The sequence below is a fragment of the Gymnoscopelus microlampas genome (assembly GCF_963454915.1).
Source record: "Gymnoscopelus microlampas genome assembly, chromosome: 11".
NCBI classification, from domain to species: domain Eukaryota; kingdom Metazoa; phylum Chordata; class Actinopteri; order Myctophiformes; family Myctophidae; genus Gymnoscopelus; species Gymnoscopelus microlampas.
In genome coordinates this window covers 15,200,050-15,224,760 of record NC_139948.1, presented here as the reverse complement: position 1 = coordinate 15,224,760, position 24,711 = coordinate 15,200,050, and the positions used below count along the sequence as shown (strand labels likewise).

At 41.9% G+C, this 24,711-nt stretch overlaps 1 protein-coding gene and 1 pseudogene across 3 annotated transcripts; both read right to left on the bottom strand.

The window, feature by feature from the left end:
- Positions 1-666: 666 nt before the first annotated feature.
- LOC311054626 (sarcalumenin-like) lies at positions 667-7,101 on the bottom strand (annotated as a pseudogene). The gene is made up of 6 exons: positions 7,093-7,101; positions 6,153-6,258; positions 5,739-5,971; positions 4,087-4,623; positions 3,260-3,362; positions 667-798 (listed from the first exon to the last, which is right to left on the bottom strand). The product of its transcript is annotated as a sarcalumenin-like (transcript).
- On the bottom strand, positions 3,813-22,945 carry LOC311055647 (sarcalumenin-like). Of its 2 annotated transcripts, XR_014601811.1 has the most exons (7): positions 22,814-22,945; positions 21,017-21,112; positions 20,669-20,761; positions 20,228-20,344; positions 19,821-20,054; positions 16,127-18,524; positions 3,813-3,896 (listed from the first exon to the last, which is right to left on the bottom strand). XR_014601811.1 is itself a non-coding variant. In XM_084071900.1 (6 exons), exons 1-6 carry the CDS (start codon positions 22,872-22,874, stop codon positions 17,713-17,715), a joined length of 1,413 nt encoding a protein of 470 aa, XP_083928026.1. In that variant the 5' UTR covers positions 22,875-22,945; the 3' UTR covers positions 15,687-17,712. The 2 variants fall into 2 exon arrangements, 1 of the variants encoding a protein (XP_083928026.1); XM_084071900.1 differs by lacking the exon at positions 3,813-3,896 and having other exon boundaries at positions 15,687-18,524.
- Positions 22,946-24,711: the final 1,766 nt, after the last annotated feature.

The window sequence follows — 24,711 nt, the reverse complement described above, 5'->3', positions numbered from 1 at the left end:
CTGAATAAGGAAGGGATCAAACAAAAAGGTTTTGAATGTTGTCTACCTACCTCCATCCTTGTAAATAGTTGTTTGTATGCATACTCTCTTTGCTTTATTATTGCTTCAGTAAACTTGCCGGCTTATTATACATTTAAGCTCGTCTCTGGTCTATTACTTTCCACCACTCCTCACGAACCTAGAGAGTATAACTTGGCCCAGTAGCATATATTCTAATTGCCTGTTCGACACGAGTGCTACACGTTTATATACGTTTATTAGAAGGATATACCACTTGAGATGCATTATCTCGTTTTCAAGGGGTCCTTAGCACAAATGTTCAAAGCATACAGTACTCAAGTTAATACAAATACATCCATACAGACAGACAAGAGCTCTCTCAGAACTGGCCGCTCCTATCCCACAACTATCACCCCCAGGGTAGAAGACTTGTAGATTGTGGTATTCTTACTTATATTTAACCTTTTAAACCCTACAGTATATGCTTAGCTGACCGGGGTCGCCCAGGGCTCCATACTATACTAGGTGCGCTCCTTATTTCCCTCTACTCCAAATACAAAAATAGCAGATCTGGTATTTTCTCTGGACGTTTGCCCCCAGAATAGGGTTCAAGATTTAAGTAGATTTTAAGTACTTTTTACACCACTGATACGCAATTCAAAAAGATCATAGACCATTCAGCATCTTAACGGTGAGAAAGTATTCCCTCAAGCGAGCATAGAGAGGGAAGTACACACTCATGAACAGCTTCCTGCTCTGGTTGTCCATTTGGACATGAGGAAACAACAAGGTTCCTTTCTGTTGCAACAAAAAGAAGACAACACAAAATCAATATGATCTTCATTATTTAATCCTGAGAATTCGGATAAGCCAACTTACATTTTAAACAGTTAATTAATAATTTCACCAAACCAGTGCGTGCGTGCGTCTTGGTTAACGTTCTAAATTTGAGAGAAGTCCATTATTTTTACCCATTTCTTTCTGCCAATTTAGTCTTTATGCCAATGAAGTCCTCCCCGCATATTTTTGTGTTACCAAACTAAGAGTCTGGTTTTAGCAGTGCTGCATTGTGAGCACATACCTGAGGGGCCATAAGCAGGTGGTTGGTTGAAGTGAATGGTAACACTTCCTCCTCACTTCAGCCAACATGTGGAGTCCCACAAGGGATAATTTTGGGTCTACTCTTGTTTTTATTTGTCAATGACATGAAGTCAGCCTGTGACTGTGATCTGTTTTATTTGCAGATGACACATCTCTCTTAGTATCCCATCAGGACGTTAGAGTTAGAGGTAGAAATAAACTCTCAGCCATGAGAGTAAGATCATCTCCTTATTGGTTGATAACAGGTTATCCCTTCACCTGAAAAACGGAATTAATTTTATTTGCGGGCTGATGGGTTCAAGGTTGTGGTGGCTGACACTGAGGTGACGTCAAGGAGGAGGCTACCTATTTGGGCTGTATCTTGGACAGTATGAAGGCTAATAGGAGAAAGTATGGCCCAAAGGGTGATCTCGAAAGTTAATCAAAGAGTTAGATTCCTTAACAGGATATCTACTTGTATAAATGGAACAGCTTTGGAGATTTTGTCAGGGGCCCTGGCACAGTGTCATTTTGACTATGCTTGTTCTTCCTGGTACTCCACAGCGCCCCCAAAAACCTGAAAAAAAGACTGCAGACAGCACAGCATAAACTAGTTAGGTTAATCATTTAACTGCATCCCAGGAATCATCTCAACCAGTCTCATTTCGATAGCCTTAAGTGGCTCAGAGTGTAGGAAAGAGAAGGCTACTGCAGATTAAACAGGGCATGGTTCACAGAATAATCAACAATGCAGTGCCAAAGTATCTGTCAAACTACATCACCAAGGTCAGCAGTGTGCATTGTCATGCCACAACAGGGAACTCCACTGCTCTAATGTGGTTCCTTCCAAGTTCAAGACTAATAGTGGGCAAACTTCATTCCTGTACACAGGGGCCGTGTGCTGGAATAGTTTACCCGTAGACCTTAAGTCTATTAGTTATTTTGTTTCATTTAAATTCTCCTCGAAGAAATGGATTAGAAGGAGTCGAAGCTGGGTTTAATATGTAATGTATTCTATTTTGTTCTTTCCTTGTCTTCGCTCTCCCCTGGAGTGGTAGGCACACACCCACGCAGCTCCCACACTTTCTATGCGCACCCCTCACTTGCACTTTATCACACATAGCCATTCAAGCATCCATTCATCAGTACATTGTTTATACATTTTTGGACCGCAATGGAAATAAGCTGTTAGCTTTATTGTGTTTTTATGAAATGTGGTGAAAGAAATACACATCACGTGGATGCACCTGGGACGTATCATCAGTGTTGTAGCCTGGGGTCATAGGGTATTTCGGGTCTCGCAACATACACCCTCGCCCAGGTGACCCAGCCGGGGTTGATCAAGACCCGACTTATGGCCCAGTAGCTACCCCACGGTCAGTCCTCTTAGGGAAAAACTACTCTGCCGAGACCGGGGGAGGCTCTGGCACGTGGAGGGACTAGGCTCTGTGGATGGCCTCCTGTCTGGGCCCCTCCTTCGTCTCACCAGGTCCAGGACCTGCGCGGTGCACCAGACTCCCCCGCTCCAAACATTTCACTCCGGCGTGATGGTGTCATGGGCCGTGGTGGTACTGCAGGCTCCACTTGTGGCTTGCCTGAAAGGCCCTCTTAAAAGGCCTCACCGTGGGTTTGTTGGGCTTCTTCCTCACGGAAGACGCAGGCTGGGGCGCCAACCCATACTGCTCCCGGGTTCCGTCTACATTCCGGCTGTCAACCGTCTCTCCGGTTAGAGATGCATTTAATTGTTTCTTAAAAAATCAAATCATTGTGAGGCCAGAGATTTACACCCCTGCAGTGAATTATACAATATGGCACATTACTGTAAGAAAAAGTATCAACACACACACAACCTACCGCCTCTCCACTTCTAGTCACGACAAACTACTGATGCAATGCAGCTATAACCATGCCATGCCATCAGACGAAAAAAGTGAGAACCTTAAATCTGTCTAGTCTTTACAACAAACTGGTGTTAAATGTATAACGTTATATACAGCATCCTCTAGTGGACATGCTCTGTAGCTGCAATGTAAACATAATTCCTGCCCTGATCAAATGTCCTTAGCAACAGGTAGATGAGTTCCACTTATTCCACCCCTAGGACTTTGTATTGTGGACGCAGTGCATTATTTCCATTATTGTTTGCTAAATAATAATAAACTTTGTGTTTAAGGAGTACCTTCCACAGAGACTGATAAGGCACTATCACCCCAGGTTCAGCGCTTGGTCCTGAGGGATTGCAGGAGGTGGCGTCACTGGACATAAGGGATTGGGAGAGGACTCTTGGACATGATGGTGGAGGTTCGAGAGGTAGGGGGAGCTATATTGTTGAGGAGGTCCTTGTAGTGGGTAGTAGTTTAAAAAAAAAAGTGAATTCTGACCAGTAGCCAGTGAGTTTTGTACATATTGGAGTTTATTGAGGACTTTAGTGGTGGTGCCATAGAGGATGCGGGTATTCCTAGGATTAGTAAGGGAGGACAAAGAGCAAAAGGTAAGTACATAATTCCAAATTAATTTAGACTCTTTAGACTAGTAGAGGATATACGGTATAGCAGTTAATCTATCTATTAGGGTACTGTCCAGTTACAAAACAATCTGCACAATAGGATTTGGTTATTTCCATCAGCGCATGAATCACACTGGCATACATGTATAAATTCAATCCGCGCTTTCAACTGCATTAGCCTACCATGCAAAAATAACATAACTCTGACAATTAAAATAGGCCTATCCTCTTCCTGCTGCTGCAGCTAAATGTTGCATGTAGCTTTGGTCCAAGCTACCCCAATATTTTATAGAAGAAATAACTACTTACACTACTAGACTTCTGGAAATTCTTCTACTTAGAAATATTATTATAGTAATTATATTTTTGTATAATTTTGAATGTTTTAATTACATTTTATTGAATAATAAATAAATCAATAAACAAACAAGAAATCACGGTAAGTATTGCATTTGGGTAGGTCATATTTGTTAACATTGGGCAATTTGAAGATGTCAAACTTGTCAGGGTCATCCACAATCTTCTTGATTAAGACCGGCTTGGAATCACAGAAGATATTGAAGAAATAACCCTTATTGTCATAGAAGGCTTTAATGTAGCTGTCGACCAGGAGAGCATGGATGCGCACACACGGATGCTGTGCTGGCGGATGAAGGCGATCTTGTTCTCCAGGCGGTTTACAATCACCTTGTTGAGGTCCTCCAGGAGGGAGATTTCTTCACGCTTGAAGAGCTCCCAGCTGGTGTCAGGTTGGTAGGCGTACGGCCAGAAGGAGCTGACATAGACTCGTGGAGGCTCAATCACATTGATGAGGGGGGCTAAACTCCAGAACAGGGCTCCATAAACCCTCATCAATTCCTGCGTGTCCAGTTTGTCAGCCTTGTTGAGGATGATGCGAATCTGGGACTCACGGCCCTTCAGCTGCTTGAAGATAAACTCCAGCTCCAGCCCCACGTCAAGCTTGGTGGGGTCAAACAATATAAAGATCAGGTCAGCACGGTCGATGAACCACTGGCAAACATCATTGAAGGGGTAGCCTGGATGAAAAAAGAGAAATACGTTAGTCTACTTCACTGCTAGAATTGGAGAGCAATGTGAGTTTGCGTGTCCCCACAGCACACCAGTTATCCAATTGCCATATCGCTCATGGGTCTGGTCTTTGAACAGGCTACTTTCAATTTGCCTAATTTCTTTTACCCAGATTATAGGCAGGGGGAGCATCGTCTTTTGTGCATTCGCAATCTACAGGGAGCTGCAGAGAGCACATGCCCCATTCACATTAACAGGAAAGTGAGCTGCTTCAGCTTCCTATTGGTTCACATCAGCGAGGGCCTGAGCTGGTCACCACATGTGTGCACCGTTGTAGAGGTGGCGAGACAATTGCTATCTGCTTGGTATGGACGATGCTCTACTCACGACTGCAAACCAAAGCTCTACAGAAGGTGGTTAAAACAGCACAGCACATCACCAGGACTGAGCTTCCAGACTGGGACCTAACCAGACGGTAGCAGAGTGAAGATTCTGTCACGCTGGCTTTCCCATTCCCCATTAATAAAGGTCATGGGCAAGAGAATGAATGAATTGGCATGCCAGCCTCATAGGCAGTTAAACACTGCCTTCTTCAGGGGAAAGAGAACCAGCAGCATGAATGTTTTTATTGTGGCCAATGAGGAAGAAATAACTAACAACAATCTTTATAAGGAGCTGATTTAGTCTATGTCTATAAGTGATTCATTAAAACATGTTTGCAATAACGTTTTGGTAATAGAATCACATTCTGCATTCATAACAAGTTCTCTAATGACTTCTGCTTTTCAGAAATAAAACGACATGCTGCCTACAGTACATGTATGCAATACATGTACATTACAATGGAAGGTGAGGGGACAGCTGGGAGGAGGGCTGGCAGTGTCAGAGGGTAAAGGTGTGTGTGTGGGGGGGCTTTCAGGCCGCAAGGGCTTAAGCGCCTGAATGGCGCTTTTTTTAGTAAGCATAATTAACACAGATGAAGTCTTTTGGCCTTAATAAGATCAAATTCAAATTGATCACAAAATATCAAACTGGTTATTCAAAAACACATTATATTATGTGAAAGGACGCACTTTTTAGGTACAACTTATTCAACATCAACATTGTGTCCCCTGAGCCTCACCTCTCTCTTGCTGCTTGCGGTTTTCCATAATTCCAGGTGTGTCTACAAAGGTGACATGTTCCAGCAGCTTGTGGGGCATCTCAATACCTGTCAGCCTTTTCAGAAAGTTCTGGCCAAACTTCTCGAGATGGGAGAAAGGACGGGAGCTGTCTGCTGCCATGACAATACCCTCCACTTTGGCGGTCTTCTCCCCGTGCATGATTATAGTAAACTCAAGGTAGTGGGTTGAGCACCTGAGGACAAACGTTGAATAAATGACAATATGAGGAAAACCTGAGACATGGAGTTGGTTGGGTCAGAAAGAGATGGAGAGAAGTGCAGCGAGGAAAATGACATGCTTTAATGGAAGATAAGAAATGAATGAGACTCATTTTGATGAAAGGGGAAATCGATTAACATCAGCTGTTGGCTAACCTATGGGGAGCTGGTAGGGACTGTCTTGCAGGAGATAGTTGATCATTGTTGAGGACTTTCTTACACTCCAAGGTCCCAGGAACAACACCATGGGCTTTGAGTTTATCTCTTTTTTTGTAAGGCAAGAACAGGAATAATTGTACGAAAACCGGTAACAAAAGCATAACCCTCAACTTCACAAATTCAGCTCAAACTGAATGCACACACTATAGAACACTATAGAAGAAGCAGAATGCACACACAGCCAAAGCGTCCATCATACCTGAGAGCTGATGCTGTCCCAGATCGTTGTAATTGTAGGCCTGTTTAAAGGACAACTTTAGTTTTTTAAAACCAAGGCTTATATTTTAGATTGTAATTAAAGTAAATAAAATATGAGTGTACATTTTTTTTTATTTACTGCTTTCTATAGTTTTAGCAATTTTTGCGATCTTTTTTACAGTGGGCGGGGGCATTCTGTCCGGTGGCTAAATATGTCTTTTTTTACACAATAACCCGGTGTTTTCTTTATTATTATTTACAGTAGCTCTTCTAGCCCCCAATAACTCACATCTGGCCATCAAAGACCACAGGACCTTTTTTTTGTGTAAAAAAGGCATATTTAGCCACCGGACAGAATGCCCCCGCCCACTGTAAAAAATATCACGAAAATTGCCAAAACTATAGAAAGCAGTAAATGAAAAAAAAATGACACTCATCTTTAATTTACTTTAATTACAAGCTAAAATATAAACCTTGGTTGTAAAAAAACAAAGTTGTCCTTTAAGGGGTTCGATGGATGAGCGGTAGATTTTATGCAACTTCTCCATAACTAAATGAGAATGAAAAAAGCAGTGAGAATAAGACAGAGACCAAAAGAGGCAGATGGAATAGATAAGAGAGAACACACTAATTACAGTAAGAGAGGATGAGTTTGACTTGTTAGTTAGACTAGTGTTACCTTTCCCATTTGCACTAATATACTCTTAACAGGTTTTGGAACATGTTCTGGCCTTCCCATCAGATAAACAAACAATTCAGGCCCGCTATACTCCACCACCAGACACTATCTCATTCTAACCTGTATGAGTAGACGATAAAATGACCCAATTTCTTTTTTAAAGTGAAATATCCCTTTCAGGCAATCCTGTCACTCTCTACTATTCAATTTAAAAATGTTGCAGACATGTTTCAACAGCTTAATTAAAGATAGTACTTAGTTTAGTGATGTTTGGATAAACTGTAATTCTTTTATGGACACATTTTGCCCATGCAATTGTTTGGAACTGTGGCGCCCCCTATTGGGCAAACACATTTTAGGGTTCAACAGTGTTATGAAATATATATACCCTGAGTTTTGTAGTTATTAGGCTAATACTTTTTAATGAATAGTCTGATTTGTGTTATGCCACGTCTCCTAATGACACTTTCAGGGTGTGTTTCAGATATATGTATGTAGACATATCTTGCAAGTTTTGTGATGACTGCCGGTTGTTGACTTCAATATATTCAAAACTAAATATGACATCAACAACGGAACCCAAACACAAACAACAAAAATACATTATGAATTAATCACTTCTCACTGCTTTGTTAGAATGTCTATACAGTAATGCATTAATATTAAGTAATACCTAAATGCATGCCCCCATAAATAGATAACAGCAACAACAACAAAAACATTAAGCCACGTGGTTATGGATTTCCCTTTCAGTTGCTAAAGATAGCTAGCATAATCATTGTTGTGGACATCAGTACTGGACAGGATGAAAGAAAGGGTCCATACTGTAGCTCCAACCAGACTTTGAATCAATAAAAAAACATTAACCACCCTATACTTGATCATACAACAAATAGATATTTTTGAAAAGCTTTGACATGTTTTAAATCTTCAGAAATATTGGTTAAAACTAATTATTTTTGTTACCACCATACTCTGACCTTGAGTAGGCTACACTAGACTTCAACACATCCAAATTCAAAACACATGAAGGGCACATGTAGGCCAGTGGTTCTCACAAAGGACCCCCACATTGATATATATATTTGGTCATGAACCCCCATCCAAAAAGATGTGTCAGGGACCCCCAGAAGAGAAGATTTGTGTTAAATGTATTTCTAAATCATTCAAAAATGTTCACAGTTTTTCAATTTTTTGTACCAAAACTTTTCAGCAATAGCTGATCTACAAGCTCACAACGCGTCACAGTGTGACGCATTGTGAGCTTGTAGATCAGCTATTTTTGAATAACTGAAAAAAATAACATTTGAGCTTAAGGGGGGATCCCCTGGAAACCCCTCATTGACCCTTAGGGGTCCCAGGACCCCACTTTGAGAACAACTGATGTAGGCTACCAGTGTGACATACTAATGCACATAACATTATTAATATATAGTCTATGTCAACCACCAGCTTTGAATCTGCCTTCAGAGCATCAGAGATAACACTGCGTTATCATAACAAATCAGCTGCATACTTTCACTTTCAGTTGTGTGTGGATTGTTTCTGGGAAATGGCCTGATCTGCTGTAAAGCACAGCATGTTTCTACCCAGAGGTGGAAACTGTATTTACTACATTTTAGGTATAGACTACTTTCACTTTGCTTGAGATTATACTTCTACACCATTACTCTCCACTTCATAATCCCGGATGTCATCAAAGCCTCTGTTTCTGTCTGTGTGTCTGTCTTTTACAAATAGGGTCCAGAGGGAAGCACGCACATCCCAACAAAAACTTTTAAGGTGCTGAACAACACTACGTACTTACTGTAGGAGGAAAGGAAGGGAAGTTCGCACACTGTAGCTCCCAGTAGATTTTTTTGTAGAAATTTTAGAAAATATGTACGTTCTTCTAGTACATATGATTTAACTTCTCCAATAAACCAAACATATCTGCTATATTTCGCAGGTCGGTGTGCTCTAGCGCTAAGAATGGGTACTGTTCATACCAGGAGCCTAGACCCTCTGCCCATATGGAGGTCCTGAGCTGTGTGTTCAAGCTGATGACAATGTTGTTGTTCAGCACGTGTACATATAGACGGCCTATCAAGAACCAAGGATGACCTGTTAACCTATGAAATCGCTGAAGTCTTCCGAGCAAAAAACTTAAATGACTCTCATGAAGACCTCCCATGAAGCCAGACAGAAGTTGCTACGTCTCGGCATCTTCAGAAAAGTGGAAGTTGTCATCGACACCTCACAAGGTACGGACACTCTTCCCAACGGTCTAGATGTCACGTTTGAGGTGACAGAGTTGAGACGGATGACCGGAAGCTACAACACCATGGTAGGAAACAATGAAGGAAGCATGGTACTAGGGTTGAAGCTCCCCAACATGTTTGGACATGCAGAGAAACTCACCTCCCAGTTCTCTTATGTTCAGTATGTAGTACAGTATGGGTCCACAGAGTGATGGCGACTACCTGGGAGGAGAGGCCTACTGGGCTGGGGGTCTACACCTCTACACCCCTCTTCCATTCAGACCAGGACGGGGGGGCTTTGGTGACCTCTTCAGAACACACTTCTTCCTCAACGCCGGGAATCTGTGCAACCTCAACTACGGAGAGGGCCCGCGGGCTCACCTGCAGAAGCTGGCAGAGTGTATCCGCTGGTCATATGGAGCAGGGATCGTGCTGCGTCTGGGGAACACTGCCCGCCTAGAACTGAACTACTGCATTCCTATGGGAGTCCAGGCTGGAGACAGAATATCTGACGGGATCCAGTTTGGAGCTGGAATCCGATTCCTGTGATTTTGTCTTCCTTGGAGTTTCATTGTTTCACGCAAGGGACATTTAATTGAATAAGGGAATCGATCTTCATAATTTTTAATGACGGCTCCAACCACATAACGATATATTTTGGTAACTCTTGCTGTCTGTGTGCAAGCAAGACAGGTGCTAGAATTTGATATGTGGAAGTAAGGTATGTGATACAGGCAGTGAGTCGAATGTAAATGTGTTCTAGACTATAAGTTACTCCAATAAATTATGTTCCCCGGCAAAAAAAAAAGAAAGAGAAAAGTACTGTGACAATGGGTACATGGGTATTGGATTGATTAACGGAAGGGTCGTGTGTTCTGAAAGGGCATTGCACTGATAGGCAGAGATCACTGATCATCTGGCCATGCGAGACTGATAATTTGGTAGCATATTTAAGATTGATTTGTAAACATTCAGGAGCCACCCACACATACAGTATGCTGACAGAGGTCTTCATGTGATGCCTCGAATTAGAAGCCAGACATCCAGCCAGGCATCCAGGCAGGCATCCAGGCAGGAGCCATTGGTTAACGTGAATGGTGTACAGAGGGAAGTACGCACATCCCAAAAAACTTGTTACAGTAGGTGCTGGACAACAAAACGTACATTGGAGGAAAGGAATGGAAGTCTGCACACTGTAGCTCCCAGTACAAATTAATACACAATGTTTCGACCACTGTGGGTGAGACCTGATGAAGACCCACAGTGGTCGAAACGTTGTGTATTACTATTAACTTAACATACATTTTCTACTGGGAGCTACAGTGTGCGGACTTACCTTCCTTTCCTTAAAGTGAATGGTACCATGTCCTCCGCACTGCAGCCAACCTGTGGGGTCCCACAAGGGAGCATTTTGTGTCCACTCTTCTTTTTCTATTATATGTCAATGACATTAAGTCTGGCTGTGACTGTGATGTTTTATTCGCTAACGACGCAGCTCTCTTAGTATCCCATCAGGACAAGTTAGAGGTAGAAAAAACACTTATCCATGAGCTCAGTGTCAGTTTGACTATTATGCTTGTTCTTCCTGGTACTCCAGCACCCCCAAAAACCTGATAAAACGGCTGTAGACAGCACAAAATAAACTAGTTAGGTTAATCCTCATCTCAACCGTCTCATTTTGATAGCCTTAAGACTTAAGTGGCTCAGAGTGTAGGAAAGAGTACTGCAGATTAAACAGGGCATGATTCACAGAATAATCAACAATTAAATGCATGCCAAAGTATCTGTCAAACATACCCACAGTCAGCAGTGTGCATAGTCATACGACTCAAGCCACAACAGGGAGCTCCACTGCTCTAATGTGGTTCCTTCCAAGTTCAAGAGTAAGACTAATAGTGGGAAAAACTCATTCCTGTACACATGGGTCGTGTCCTGGAATAGTTTACCTGTAGATCTTAAGTCTCTTATTAGTTATTTTGTTTCATTTAATTTCTCCGTGAAGAGAGAAGCAGTCAAAGCTGGGTTTAATTACATTTTGTTCCGTTGGCTTGCTCCTGGTGTACCTCTGAGGTATTTGTAAAATTAGGTTTGATTTATGTTTATTTATAAATGTGATGCATTCTATTTTGTTCTTTCCTTGTCTTCTCTCTCCCCTGGAGTGGTAGGCACACCCACGCAGCTCCACAGCGACTTTCTATGCGCACCCCTGACTTTATCACTCACACACACACACACACACACACACACACACACACACACACACACACACACACACACACACACACACACACACACACACACACACACACACACACACACACACACACACACACACTCTGTCATGGACCGAGTTGGTCGGAAGGAGAGACAGGGAAAACTTTGTTGGTTTTAAAATATTGTTCTCTTTTTTCATTTATTTTTCTTTCTTTTCTTTTTCCGTGGTTGCAGATAAATGGTTCAATAGATAGCAAAAACAAATGTGCTCAACACAAAAGAAATCAAACTAAATAACTAAACAGAAACTGGATTAAACAACACAACTGAACTGAAAACTGAACTACCCAGATTGACACAGGAGGTGGAAATATATAGGGACGGGTCAGACCACTGTTAATACAAAATGGGGGAAAGACAAAGACTACAATTGACACACACTCAAAGAACCCCTGCCCCACCCCATAGTGCAGAGGGACTGTGGTGCAGTCCAATTGTCCAGATTAGCTGCAGATCTGGAGCAGCTGATCCCCATTCCTTTAGTCAGCCCATAATGTGCATTTATGTCAGCAGCCTCCCACAGAACTGGCATCTCAAAGAATTGAACTCATAGAAAACAACTAAACAATACATTATGTCATTTCAACTGGTTAATAATGAACAACTGAAATTAAACACTAAATATATAAAGCGAAAGGAAGAGTTACCATACATTATAGTCTCTATGTGTGGCTGCTGAGTCAGCCATCACACACACACACACACACACACACACACACACACACACACACACACACACACACACACGACCGCATTCATTCATTCATTCATCAGTACATTGTTTATACATTTTTGAATCCTCAACATATTCTTCACGACCGTAGCCTCAGATTTGGTTGAAAAACTTCCTCCACACTCTGGGAGATATGGTGAGGAGTATGTTGTCTCATTTTACGAAAAACAAGGTGTTTGCAAAGATGACTTTAAACTCTCCCCTGTGAAAACAGAAGAGGTGTTTAAAAAATTGAGTGCTCTTCATCAACACAGAGCCACAGGCCTCGACAATATCCCCCCCAAATTTCTAAAAGACTCAGCCGCCTCCATTGCTCCAATCATTACCCACATATTCAACCTCTCCACCACACAGGGACAGGTCCCCAACGACTTCAAAAAAGCAAGGGTGACCCCTCTGTTCAAAAAAGGAAACCAATTAGACCCTGGCAACTACCGCCCTATTTCTATTCTAAGCTCCATCTCGAAAGTCATGGAAAAAATAGTCTATGAACAGGTCGACAAGTATCTTGCCGAGAAAAATCGAATCTACAAATTCCAATCTGGCTTCAGAACAAACCACTCCACTGACACATGCCTTCTCTATTTGAACGACTCTATCAAACAAGAGATTGAAAAGGGCAAATATTGCGGCATGGTCATGCTGGACCTCCAGAAGGCTTTTGACACCGTTAATCACCCGATTATGATCAATAAGCTCAGAGCAATAGGTTTTGATGACACGTCAGTGAACTGGATGAGATCCTACCTGGAAGGGAGGGAGCAAGTGGTGGAAGTAAACGGCACCCAGTCCCCCCCCCCTCCCAGTGACTTGTGGTGTTCCCCAAGGAAGTATACTAGGACCCTTACTGTTCCTGATATATGTGAATGACATGTCGTCAGCCTGCGACTGCAACCTGTTCCTGTTCGCAGATGACTCGGCCCTGCTAGTCTCGGACAGGGACAGGCTGCAGGTTGAGAAAACTCTCAGCTCTGAACTCAACAAGATCTGCATCTGGCTCTCCGACAACAAGCTCTCATTACACCTGGGCAAAACGGAATGCATCCTCTTTGGGTCCACTCCTAACCTCAGAAAGGCAGAGAGCTTCACGATCAAAGCGGGTGATGATATCATCAAAAGAAAAAACGAAATTACCTACCTGGGCTCTATCTTGGAGGCTGACCTCTCTGGTGACAAAAATGCTGAAAAAACGATCAAAACGGTCCACAAAAAAACACGCTATTTGCGGAGTATTGATCGTAAAGTCAGTAAGAAGACTCTGAAGACTCTTGCAGTGGCCCTCATACAAGGTCATTACGATTATGCATGTACTTCATGGTATCACAACACCACCAAGGCCTTAAAAACAAGGCTCCAAACATCCCAAAACAAACTTGTAAGGCTACTTCTTGGCCTCAACTACAAAATCCATCTAACCCCTGATCATTTTGATAGGATTGGATGGCTTAGGGTTGCGGACAGAGTACAGCAACTTGCTATGGGCCTGGTCTTCAAGATATATCACAACATTGGGATCCCCCTGTATTTGTCAAAATACTTCCAAAATGTTAATGATGTCCACGATCACAATACCAGAGGCAGCTCCACAAACCTTGTCCAACCCTTTTTTGGCTCAACAAAGGGAAGTAACTCGTTCTCATGCTATTCATCAAAAATGTGGAACGCCCTACCAAAAGGAGTAAAGGAGTGTAAAACCCTACTCTCTTTCAAAACAGCCCTAAAGATACACCTTCAGGAGGCTGCAATTGGAAAATGGCCCCTGTCTAAGTCCTAACCTAACCTACCCCCCTACCCCCCCCCCCTCTCTCCTTCTCCTTTTGTACATATTTCTCACTCTTCATACCAGTAACCTGTAAACTGATTGTATGACATTCTATAGTAGTTGTGTATATCTGTCTGTCTCTTATATGTCATCATGATTTGTGTGCATGGGGAACTCATTTGAAACAAGCTCAGTGCTTTTATGAGTCTTCCAGTTTAGTAGACCTTGTATTGTGAATTTGTACTTCCATGTACTGTTGTTCTCATGTCTTACTAAATAAAGTACATCAATCAATCAAAACCGCAATAGAAATAAGCTGTTCCTTAAATGATCAAATCATTGTGAGGCCAGAGAGATACACCCTGCATTGAATTATACAATATGGCACATTACTGTAAGAAAAAGTATCAACACACACACAACCTACCGCCTCTCCACTTCTAGTCACGACAAACTACTGATGCAATGCAGCTATAACCATGCCATGCCATCAGACTAAAAAAAGTGAGAACCTTAAATCTGTCTAGTCTTTGCAACAAACAATCCTATTTTGAGAGAAGTGGAAAATAGAGGTGTGTGTGTGTGTGTGTGTGTGTGTGTCATCATCAATATTTCCACTGCGGATCCAAAATAGTTTTGTGTTTTTGTCCTTAAGGGGCCTGCTTGTAATGCATGCATTCCTAAATGTATTCCCAGTCAAGTTAAATTGATTAATAATGAAATATAAAAAAGCTACACAATCTCAGAACATTGGTGGTAGTATATTACAGTAGGTATGTAAAGTACCTGGTGCTAAAATGTATAACGTTTTATACAGCATCCTCTAGTGGACATGCTCTGTAACTGCAATGTAAACATACTGTAATGCCTGCCCTGAACAAATGTCCTTAGCAACAGGTAGATGAGTTCCACTTATTCCACCCCAAGGACTTTGTATTGTGGACGCAGTGCATTATTTCCATTATTGTTAGCTAAATAAGAATAACAACAATAATAATAATAACGATAATAATAATAGTTTTCTAAATACTCAAATTGCCTTAAATGACAAGAAAATTAGTTTGGCAAAATAAAATCAAAATTGTGTAAAAAATAAATAATCAAAACAGTTAAAAAAGATATTTTTTTGTTTTAGAGTTTTGGCATCCTTTATGTGTTTCACAGAGACTGATAAGGCACTATCACTCCAGGTTCAGCGCTCGGTCCTGAGGGATTGCAGGAGGTGGCATCACTGGACACAAGGGATGGGAGGGCACATGATGAATGATAGAGGTTCGAGAGGTAGGGGGAGCTATATTTTTTAGGAGGTCCTTGTAGTGGGTAATGAGTAGTAAAAAAAAAAAGGTAAATTCTGTTTGACCAGTAGCCAGTGAGTTTTGTACGTATTGGAGTTTATAGAGGATGCTGGTATTCATAACATAGGATTAGTGGGAGATAAGGGAGAACAAAGAGCAAAAGGCAAGTACATAATTCCAAATGAATTAGCCAGGCACTTTTTTTAGACTAGTAGAGGATATCACCCGATACACACGTTCTGGTGAGGATATACGGTAGCAGTTAATCTATTTATTAGGGTACTGTCCAGTTAATGTCCCCAGCCCGTACTCCTTCAAAATAGATTAGGGAGGGCCTAGAAAAGGATGAGGATCATTGTCCATATCGTACATAAAAATAAACTTTTAGAGGTTGCGGTTGTTGTGTATTTGTTTACATTTGTTTATAATATTTTTTTCAGCTAGGCTTTCCAATCTGCGCTTTATAATGCATTCAAATGCAATGATTGTATGAACTTTGACAAAACAATCTGCACAATAGGATTTGGTTATTTCACATGAACGGCACATGAACTGGCATACATGAATATAAATTCAAACCGTGCTTTCAACTGCATTAGCCTACCATGCAAAAATAACATAATTCTGACAAATAAAATAGGCCTATCCTCTTCCTGCTGTTGCAGCTAAATGTCGCATGTAGCTTTGGTCTAAGCTACCCCAATATTTGATAGAAGAAATAACTACTTACACACTACTAGACATCTGGAAATTCTGCTCCTTAGAAATACCATTATATGAATTATACAATTAATTGTTTTATATAATTTAATTTTGTTTAATTAAATAATAAATAAATAAACAAACAAAAAATTGGAATAAATCAATTAGGGACATGGCTTACATGTTCTGTGGTCTACTAGGTATGTATGCAAGTCTCTGACTTGATTAACATTACAATTCACACATTAGAGAAGGTTGTATGTATACATTTTTGGATGACAAGATAGAAAACATTGCTGGTAATAGTACAGTCCTTTCATCAACACCTCATAGTTAACATACACATTGTAAATAGGCCATATGCCATGGAATTCCGCAGCATATGCCGATGCCCGTTTTTCGAGCTCGCCGCCTCTCCAGGAGAAGCTGGTCGTTGACTGTGTCAAATACTGTAGACAGTCAAATATCATCAAATCATTTCACACACTTCACATTAATCCTTTAACTGCCTCATCTTTCATTCATACATTAACATCCTATATTAAGATTGCCTAATGAGACGATGGAGGGTCGGCACTCGGCAGTGGACAGTAGACGGTGGGTCCACGTCACAAACGTAACGCACCAAACTTGGCTCAAATACTGTTCAGGGGTCTGCCGTGATAATAGTCACACCAGGGGCCATGTTCGGCCACCAGGGGCCCCATTAGGGGAGCCAAAGGGGCCATGTGTGGACCCCAGGGACCTTAAGGGGGCCTCAAGCACTGATGCTCTAATCTTGGCACAAACACTGTTCAGGCGTCTGACATGAGAATTGTCACACCAAAAATAATAGCTCTGATCAGCGCAATATAGGACTAGATTTGAAGGCGGCCTGAAATCACTTCTCATTGTTTAAAATGTTACTCAGATTTCATTGAATAATTAGAGATACAAATTATTTCTGTATTTCGATTGGAGCGTCTAGAGACAGGAAAAAAAGATGGGGAAATATGCTTGTGCAACACATGACTCCAGCTAGAACCAGAGATGTTGCAAGCATCTTGTCAGCATCTCAACTTTAAAAAAAAATAAAATACATTTTTATCCCACGATTTCGTAACCCATTTGCCAATTGCCTATGTAATCCTGGGCGCTACACTCCCTCTGCCAGCCTAGGGAGAGCCTAGAGCTGAGCTCATGCCTCCTTCAAGGCATGAGAGCTAGTAAGCCGCTTCTTATCACCACAACAGGGGGGAGGTTCCCTGGTTAGACATAGCGCGTGGAAGGAACACGTTGTTCCAACCAGTTCCTTTCCCCTCCATCAGGCGCTCCGGCTGACCAGGGGGAGGCAGTATAGAGACCAGGATTACTGCATGTTTTTGTGAAGGTACCTACCCTAGGATACACGGGGAGAACATGCAAACTCCACACAGAGTATAGCCTGGTAAAGCCCCTCCCTCCGGAAAATCTAATTTCGATTACAAATGAGATTTCCGGAGGGAGGGTTTACCAGGCTACACAGAGTAGGCCCTTTCATCAACCCCACCTAGGGTATGGGCACTGATGACGCGGAGGAGAGAACCCCCCCAGCGCCCCCAGCGTCCCCGGCGGGAATCGAACCCACCCAGCAGATCAGCTTTTTTTATAGTGGTTGTTTAGTTTCTCACCACAGCCGGTAGCCTCACATGAGGACAGGCCGGGCTGCTTGTCAGCATTGATGCTGCTGAGGAGGTCAGGTAGCTCCTGTGTGATTGCCTTCTTGAGCTTTTCCATTAGACAGCCTCCCATGTAGGAGCAGTGAGACGACAGGGCTTTGAAGTCAGTGATCCGATTGATGCTGAAGAAATCACGGTAAGTATTGCGGTTGGGTAGGTCATATTTGTTGACATTGGTCATGCTCAGGAGAGACTTGAAGATGTAGAACTTGTCAGGGTCATCCACAATCTCCTTGAAGACCAGCTCGGGATCACTGAAATAACCCTTATGGTCATAGAAGGCTTTAATGTAGCTGTCGACCAGGAGAGCATGGATGCGCACGCGGATGCTGTGCTGGCGGATGAAGGCGATCTTGTTCTCCAGGCGGTTTACAATCACCTTGTTGAGGTCCTCCAGGAGGGAGATTTCTTCACGCTTGAAGAGCTCCCAGCTGGTGTCAGGTTGGTAGGCGTACGGCCAGAAGGAGCTGACATAGACTCGGGGAGGCTCAATCACGTTGATGAGGGGGGCTAAACTCCAGAACAGGGCTCCATAAACCCTCATCAATTCCTGCGTGTCCAGTTTGTCAGCCTTGTTGAGGATGATGCGGATCTGGGACTCACGGCCCTTCAGCTGCTTGAAGATCATCTCCAGTTCCAGCCCCACATCCAGCTTGGTGGGGTCAAACAATATAAAGATCAGGTCAGCACGGTCAATGAACCACTGGCAAACATCGTTGAAGGGGTAGCCTGGATGAAACAGAGAAATAGTAATACATCACTGCTAGAATTGGAGAGCCCTGTGAGTTTGTGTGTTCCCACAGCACACCAGTTATCCAATTGCTCATGGGTCTGGTATTTGAACAGGCTACTTTCCATTTCAATTTGCATAAAACTTTTGCCCCAGATTATAGCCACTGGGGGGGGGGCACCCTACTTTGTGCATTGGCATTCTACAGGGAGCTACATGCCCCCATTCACATTAACAGGAAAGTGAGCTGCTTCAGCTTCCTATTGGTTCACATCAGCGAGGGCCTGAGCTGGTCACCACATGTGGGCACCGTTGTAGAGGTGGCGAGACAATTGCTATCTGCTTGGTATGGATGATGCTCTACTCACGACTGCAAACTAAAGCTCTACAGAAGGTGGTTAAAGGAGTAGTTCACCCAAAAAATGACTTATTTTTCATTCATTTTCATTCATTTCATGCATTCCCGAGCCAATAATTTGATGACCGGCGGTCTCTCCGGTAGGAGGCTCAATGGAGACTCCTTTGAGTCTCCTACCGGATACATTAGCATCTTTCCGGCGGTCATCAAATTATTGGCTCAGGAATGCGACAAAAACATCTCCATGAATTCAATGCTTCACGGGGTGTGTAATTGATAGAAAATAAGTACTCTTTTGGGTGAACTACTCCTTTAAAACAGCGCAGCACAGCACATCACCAGGACTGAGCTTCCAGACTGGGACCTACCCAGACGGTAGCAGAGTGAAGATTCTGTCACACTGGCTTTCCCATTCTCCATTAATAAAGGTCATGGGCAAGAGAATGAATGAATTGGCATGCCAGCCTCATAGGCAGTTAAACACTGCCTTCTTCAGGGGAAAGAGAACCAGCAGCATGAATGTTTTTATTGTGGCCAATGAGGAAGAAATAACTAACAACAATCTTTATAAGGAGCTGATTTAGTCTATGTCTATAAGTGATTCATTAAAACATGTTTGCAATAACTTTTTGATAATAGAATCACATTCTGCATTCATAACAAGTTCTCTAATGACTTCTGCTTTTCAGAAATAAAACGTACACGTATGCAATACATGTACATTACAATGGAAGGTGAGGGGACAGCTGGGAGGAGGGCTGGCAGTGTCAGAGAAGCATAATTAACACAGATGAAGTATTTTGGCCTTAATAAGATCAAATTCAAATTGATCACAAAATATCAAACTGGTTATTCAAAAACACATTATATCATGTGACAGGATGCACTTTTTAGGTACAACTTATTCAACATCAACTTTGTATCCCCTGAGCCTCACCTCTCTCTTGCTGCTTGCGGTTTTCCATAATTCCAGGTGTGTCTACAAAGGTGACATGTTCCAGCAGCTTGTGGGGCATCTCAATACCTGTCAGCCTTTTCAGAAAGTTCTGGCCAAACTTCTCGAGATGGGAGAAAGGACGGGAGCTGTCTGCTGCCATGACAATACCGTCCACTTTGGCGGTCTTCTCCCCGTGCATGATTACAGTAAACTCAGAGGTAGTGGGTTGAGCACCTGAGGACAAACGTTGAACAAATGACAATATGAGGAAACATGGAGTTGGTTGGGTCAGAAAGAGATGGAGAGAAGTGCAGCGAGGAAAATGACATGCTTTAATGGAAGATAAGAAGAGAATGAGACTCATTTTCTTGAAGAGGGAAATTGAGTAACATCAGCTGTTGGCTAACCTATGGGGAGCTGGTAGGGACTGTCTTTCATGCCCAGAAGATAGTTGATCATTGAGGACTTTCCTACACTCCAAGGTCCCAGGAACAACACCATGGGCTTTGAGTTAATCTCTTTTTCTGTAAGGCAAGAACAGGAATAGTTGTCAGAAAAACGGCAACAAAAGCATAACCCTCAACTTCACAAATTCAGCTCAAAATATGGAAGATATGGATATTTATTATTTAGTAATAGTCTCATAATATCAAGTTCCAGTTGTTTTAAGCAGGACTTTTGAGAAACAAACAAGCACACAACAGCGTCATATATTAATTTATTGGCAGTTGGTGTCAGTATGTGTGTATAAAACAGTCAACAGATTGGTCATCAAATCAGCTCAAACTGAATGCACACACTATAGAACAAGGTGAAGCAGAATGCACACCCAGCCAAAGAGTCCATACCTGAGATCTGATGCTGTCCCAGATCGTCGTACTTGTAGGCCTGCCTCAAGGGTATGATGGATGAGCGGTAGATGTCATGCAACTTCTCCAGAGCTAAATGATAATGAAAAAGCAGTGAGAATAAGATATGTCAGAGACCAAAAGAGGCAGATGGAATGGATAAAAGAGAACACACTAATTGTGAGAGGATGAGTTTGACTTGTTAGTTAGACTAGTGTTAACTACCTTTCCCATTTGCCCTAATATACTCTTAACATGTCTTGGTACATGTTCTAGCCTTCTCATCAGATAAACAAACAGTTCAGGGCCGCTAACTTACTCCACCACCAGACACTATCTCATTCTAACCTGTATGGTATTGTGTGTCCTCCTTATAATCGAGCAGCAGCATTTCATCGATGTGAGATCCATCTCTGAGGACGGAAGGGGCATCTTTTTCTTTCTCTGTAAAAAACATTAGAAATTAAATTGTTAGAAGTTTAAAGCTAGACCTTTGACAGTTCCAGACACCTATATTAAATATAATTGATTCGGACAGATGCTTTTTAACTTAATGCAATCCCGTCACTCTCTACTATCCAATTTCAAAAATGTTTGCAGACATGTTTCAACAGCTTTATTAAAGATACCTACTTATTTTAGTGATGTTTGGATAAACTGTAATTCATTTATGGCCAAATTTGAACCAGGCGTGCAATTGTTAGGAACAATTGTGGCGGTGAATAACACCAACAACAAGCCACGTGGTTACATTTCCCTTTCAGGTGATAAAGATAGCCAGCATAATCATTCTTAGGTATTCATCTTCATCCTGCAAGTTACCCTACAAGTTATACTTTATCTTATAATCATCTAGATTTACTGTACCATGAATTTTAACTTGCTTGCAGTATTTTTCATATTTTAAAATTCAAAAATACGGTACAATAAGTATTTTTTGGTACACTATCAAATACCAGTTACATTGTATGGATCTGAAATACTGCCCATCCCTGACAAAGTAGCACAATACAGTATTATATTAACCCAACCATGAACCCAACGCATCATGCCACTGTGTCTACATTAGCATTATCTACTGTAAGTAGAATAAATTGTACAATACATGAAAGTAGAGTACAGATGTCCACTGTGAGAAAGCAGCTAGAAACTAACCCAGATAACTTATAAGCAACGCTTCAGCCCCCTTACCTTCTGTGGCCTGCAAGAGCAGCATGGAGACAAAGCAGATTGAAACGAAACCCTTCATGATAGCTGAGTTCAGGAGAACCATGACATACATGTATGCCTTGACACAGACTTTATACTGTTGAAAAGTTAAGGGGTGAAGGGGAAAGGATGTCGGTGCACAGAGACCCTAATCCAGCTCCAGTCCTCTGGCCCATTCAACTATTGATCTAATCAACAGGCTTTTGAATATCCTGAATGAATGATAAGGAGATTGGGATTTAAAGATTGTTGGACAACCACTTCAGAGGCTCTATACATCTACGTATGATAACAGTATGATAAGGTTGGCAAGGAATATCACTTCAAACACTAGCCATGCTTTGTATGGAGAATATAGGTTGCTGCCTTCAGGAAGGAGATACAGTGTTCCTACATACAATAAGGTCAAACTGAAGAGGTCCTTTGTCCATCAGACGACATTGAGGCTTAATCAGGAGTTATAAGCCAGGGGTAGGCTGAGTGGTGGACATTGCTCTTGTCTTTGCATGTCTTTATGTATGTATTTGTATTTTGTTGTTTTCTTGTGTCATGTCAAATGTGTGTACTGTTATATGTTGCATACATGGCTGTTTCTGGGTCGCAAGACAAATTTCAGTGCAAACTGACAATAAAGTATTATCGTATTATCGTATCGTATTATCGTATCGTATCGTAACCACTGCACTTTACATGCAGAAGTGTCCATGAATATGTGTGATGCCGCATCACTGACGCCCACTGCCATTGACCCTATTAAATAACACAATACTCTTTCTCCACTCAACTGGTCTGTATTCAAATATGTACAGGGAACCTTTGACTGTGGAGGGCAGCATTATTGTGTACAGTAGTCTGACAGAAATGAAAAGAAAGTGAAAGCACAGTGCAGCTAGAAAACTAACCCAGATAACAAATTAAAATGCTTCAGTCCCTTACCTGCTGTGGCCTGTAAGAGCAACATGGAGACGAAGCAGCAGATTGAGACTAAACCCTTCATGGCGGCTGCCAGGAGAACTGTGATAGTTACACAGTTCTGTGTACAGTATGCCTTGACACAGACTGGTAACAAGGAAGTAGGAGTGTAAAGTGCAGAGAGAAAAGGGGGTTGGCCGTGTGCGTGCGTGCGTGCGTGGGGACACACAAACAGAAAGTGAACAGAAACAGAGGAAAGGAAACAGAAACTGAACAACCATTATAATGGTTGATTAATCAAATCATGAATCTTGGGAGCTCCTTTGAAATCTTATAGTTTTTCAAGCTAATTACTTCACACTGGAAGAAGTTGAACTACAGAAAATCTATAAAATACCTAAAATAGGGAGGTCATTATTCCCAGCTCCTCTTGTGGGGTTATGTGTCCCCTGAGTATAAATATATAAATTTTAATGCATTTTTTGAAAAACACTATAATCATATGGGATATTTAGTAGATTAGAGTGCTAGTGTTGTTTCTGGACAGGGGTGCCTTTCATATAACAGGTTAGACACCATGCTCATAAAGGTCTTGGGCTTGATTTGACGACCCTCCTTCAGTTCATAGAGGTTCAGTTTGAATTTGAGTCTCTGGGAAACCGTCTGTACGTCAGTGGCCAGTCCGGCCAGGCCGATGTACAGCCTGTCTCCCATGGGGAAGATCTTTTGGAAATCTGTGGTGATCATTTGAGACTGAATGCCAAATCTACGATCGGCTGCTATCGCCACACAGTCCTTCCCTCGCATGGCCATGACGGCCCCACCATTATTGGATATGATAGACATTGTCAACACGTATATATCCCAAATCTGGAAAACTTGTTAATAATTTGAATGTTATTAATGAAGGTTGATTGGTCAAGGTGAAGGTGAACAAATTGACTGAAGCTGTACAGGCTTATATTGGCCTTGTGATGTCAGACCTCACATTGTGATTGGCCGAGAGGCATTGTCAATGTTTCCAAATATAGAAACATTTTAACCTTACCTGGCTGCTAGTATGTTTACAAATCAATCTTAACATGCTACCAAATGACCAGTCTTGCATGGCCAGATGATCAGAGATCTCTACCTATTGAGCTGTCTGGTGACATCTAAATTCAGTGAATAAGCTAAAACTGGTGGGGGGGGCAATGCCCTTTCAGGACACACGCCCCTCCCGTTAATCAATCCAATACCCATTGTATCCGTTGTCACAGTACTATGATGTCAGTACTAAGGTGTAATATTGATGACATGATACATCAGGGACTTCCATTTATGGGCATAAAAGACAGACACACAGACAGACAGACAGACAGACAGACAGACAGAGAGGCTTTGATAACCTCAGGGATTAAGAAGTGGGAGTAGTGGAATAGAAGTATAAAGAAGTATAAAGTATTGAAACATTTTACTTAAGTAGAGTAAATATAGTTAGAGTGTGTGTGCGTGTGCGTGTGCGTGTGTGTGTGTGTGTGTGTGGGGACACACAAACAGAAAGTGAACAGAAACAGAGGAAAGGAAACAGAAAGTGAACAACCATTATAATGGTTGTTTAATCAAATCTTGAATCTTGGGAGCTCCTTTGAAATCTTATAGTTTTTCAAGCTAATTACCTCACACTGGAAGAAGTTGAACTACAGAAAATCTATAAAATACCTAAAATAGGGAGGGCATTATTCCCAGCTCCTCTTGTGGGGTTATGTGTCCCCTGAGTATAAATATATAAATTTTAATGCATTTTTTGAAAAACACTATAATCATATGGGATATTTAGTAGATTAGAGTGCTATTGTTGTTTCTGGACAGGGGTGCTTGTCAAGAAACAAAAGTCAGAGTGATGAAAATGGGTGAAATTATATTGTTTGGTCGCGAACATG

Coding starts and splice junctions, on each gene's coding strand:
- LOC311055647 (XM_084071900.1), bottom strand. CDS start 22,874: ATGAAGGGTTTAGTCTCAATCTGCTGCTTCGTCTCCATGTTGCTCTTA. Junction 21,113..22,813: donor GCTCTTACAGGCCACAGCAG/GTAAGGGACTGA, acceptor TGTTTTTTACAG/AGAAAGAAAAAGATGCCCCT. Junction 18,525..19,820: donor CCGCAAGCAGCAAGAGAGAG/GTGAGGCTCAGG, acceptor TGTTTCATCCAG/GCTACCCCTTCAACGATGTT.